The sequence below is a fragment of the Corvus brachyrhynchos genome, unplaced genomic scaffold (genome assembly GCF_000691975.1).
Source record: "Corvus brachyrhynchos isolate BGI_N302 unplaced genomic scaffold, ASM69197v1 scaffold4, whole genome shotgun sequence".
NCBI classification, from domain to species: Eukaryota; Metazoa; Chordata; class Aves; order Passeriformes; family Corvidae; genus Corvus; species Corvus brachyrhynchos.
Genome location: NW_008237878.1, coordinates 2,987,408 through 2,989,803, shown reverse-complemented (window position 1 = coordinate 2,989,803; position 2,396 = coordinate 2,987,408). Strand labels below are relative to the sequence as shown.

The window sequence follows — 2,396 nt, the reverse complement described above, 5'->3', positions numbered from 1 at the left end:
TGCGCGAGGCCCTGCGCGCGGCCGCCTTCGGGGCTGACGGCCTGCTGCCTGTGGTCGCCTACTCCCGCCTATCCTACCGCCGCTCATCCCGGTTCCTGCACCTGGTAAGCACTGCGGGGCCGGAGCTGGCTGTGGGTGTGATGGAGGGTTCTGGTTGGCACAGGGACAGAGGCTGTGTCCCCCAGCCCGGTCACGTCTCTGTTCCCGGCAGGCTGACCTGGTGCACACCATCGGGGAGAGCGCGGCACTGGGAGCGGCTGGACTTGTGCTCTGGGGAGACATGTCCTACTCCCGCTCAGCTGTGAGTATGGCCCCTCGCTGCACTGGAGGCAGTGGGCAGCAGGAGGTGGCATGGGATGTTCGGGATGGCCACATCCCCTGTGGCCACCAGGGAGGGCTCGCCAGAGGGTCTCCAGTGCCAGGGTGGGTTCTCACTGGTGCTTCCTCCCCAGGAAAGCTGTGCCAGCCTGCGCCACTACCTCGTGTCCACCCTGGGACCCTACGTGGCCAACGTGACGGCAGCAGCCCGGGAATGCAGCTATGGGCAGTGCCATGGACACGGGCGCTGCGTGCGCCGGCAGCCCCACGACCTGGGCAGCCTCCTGCACCTCGGCCCCGGTGCCGGCCCGCCGGCTGCTTTCCGCTGCCACTGCTACCGCGGCTGGGCAGGTGAAGGCTGTGCCCAGCGGGTCCGGCTCAGCCCTGCCACCTCCTGCCAGGTGCCCACCCATGCTCACAGCCTCTATGGGCACAAGGATCTTGCATCTTCTGACACCTGCCTGCCACAGGGCACGTGGGGCTGGTGACCAAGGGCGGGGACTGCCATGGTCCCCTACATCAGCAGTGCTGCTGCTGGCACTTCCTATGGTCTGATTAACTTTATTAAATAAATTCTCCTGGCATGGCTGGCGTGCTCTTTGCGGGCAAAGCTGGGGGACTCTGTGGTGCCCCCAGGCTGGGCACAGTTGCCGTTGTTGCTGAGAAGCAGCACAGACCCCAGTTTGGCTCTGGATGAGTCCAACAGTGCCTCAGTTTTCCTGCACGGGCTCTGTCCTGATCTCATGAGCTGACAACCCCTTTATCCTGGGAAAGGGGGTATGGGGCACTGCCACAACCTGCTGTCCCTTTGCCACTGCCACTGTGCTGCCAGCAGCCCTGACCATGCTACCAGGCCCCCCTCCCCACAGCTATTTTTATCGCCCCCCAACTGTGTTTCTCACTGTCCTATTTTAAGCGGCGCAGTTGGCGCACCGGGAACCCAGTGCCCAGCTCCTGGGGGCCCTGCACCACCTCACTGCCCGCTCACACTGCCTGGGCACAGGGAGCCATGCCTAGGGAAGCTGCAGAAGGTACACTGGGGAGTGGGCCTGGGGCTGGTGGGGGCCCTGGCACCCCAGGGAACATCGGGCGGCATGAGACTGTGGGGCTGGGATGGAAGGAGTGGACAGATGGTGCCCTCTGCCATGGGGGCTGTGGGCAGAGATGCCTGCCCAGGGAAGAAGGGGGTCCTGGAGGGCTGCAGGTGTAGGGCAGCAGGGTTTGGGGAGGATGCAGGCAGCGTGCTGGCAGAGCCCCCTGCACCAACTGTATGCGACGAGCTGTGCCCCCCACCAGGGGGAAGTGGGTGCAGGGGTGATGTGGGTACCTATGGGGCAGCCCCCGGCCAAGGGTAGGGCCATGGGGAGGGTCTGAGGGGACCCTGGGTACCAGCTGAGGCCCCCATGCCCTGACGCCTGCCAGCCCCATGGGTGACACACAGTCAGGACAGCAGCAGCACGGCGCCACGCTGCCCTGTGACACGCCACTGACCCCGGGAGGGATTGGGAGTGGGCACGGTGCCAGCCTGCCCTGCTCTGCCAAGGGCACAGTGCGTGGGCCCTGCCCACTGCTCAAAAATACACAAACACCTAGGAAATAATCTTTTCCCTCTACCCCAGTGCAGGCATGGTTGCTTCCCAAAACAGTGCTGGAGCAATGCCTACTTCCAAAAAGCCCCCTCAGTCCTGTGTGACGTGCCCACTAAGGCAATGGGCACCAGGCCCCCGTGGCACAGAGTACACCCCACATCTCCATCTGTGCACCCCCAAGCAGCAGAGTACCTGCGGGGTGAGCCAGGCCACACCACACACTGGCACTGCCCTGCACCTGCCCACCAGCTTCCAGCTGGCCCTTGGAGGCCCAGCCGGTCCCACAGTGCCTGGGCTATCCTGGCTGGGGGGTGGCACATTCCTGCCCCCAAGCCAGGGCCAGATTCCAGTCCCACTAACAAGGCTCCGGGATCGTGGCCACCAGGCACCCGCTGACTGCTCTGATGCGCGCGGTGGGGCCAGGAGGGCACAGCCAGTGCTTGCCCACTGTGGCTGCAGGGCTGTGCCAAGGGAACACCAGCCTTGGCT

At 65.0% G+C, this 2,396-nt stretch overlaps 1 protein-coding gene across 1 annotated transcript in view; it reads left to right on the top strand.

Moving 5' to 3' along the window:
* The window catches only part of HYAL3 (hyaluronoglucosaminidase 3), a 1,819-nt gene extending 917 nt beyond the window's left edge, over positions 1–902 (top strand). Inside the window, exons 2-4 of the mRNA XM_017732399.1 lie at positions 9–104; positions 212–301; positions 453–902. Coding sequence (XP_017587888.1) covers positions 9–104; positions 212–301; positions 453–806 — 540 coding nt within the window. The 3' untranslated portion in view covers positions 807–902. The remainder of the gene's footprint in view (positions 1–8; positions 105–211; positions 302–452) is intronic.
* The last annotated feature ends 1,494 nt before the right edge of the window (positions 903–2,396 follow it).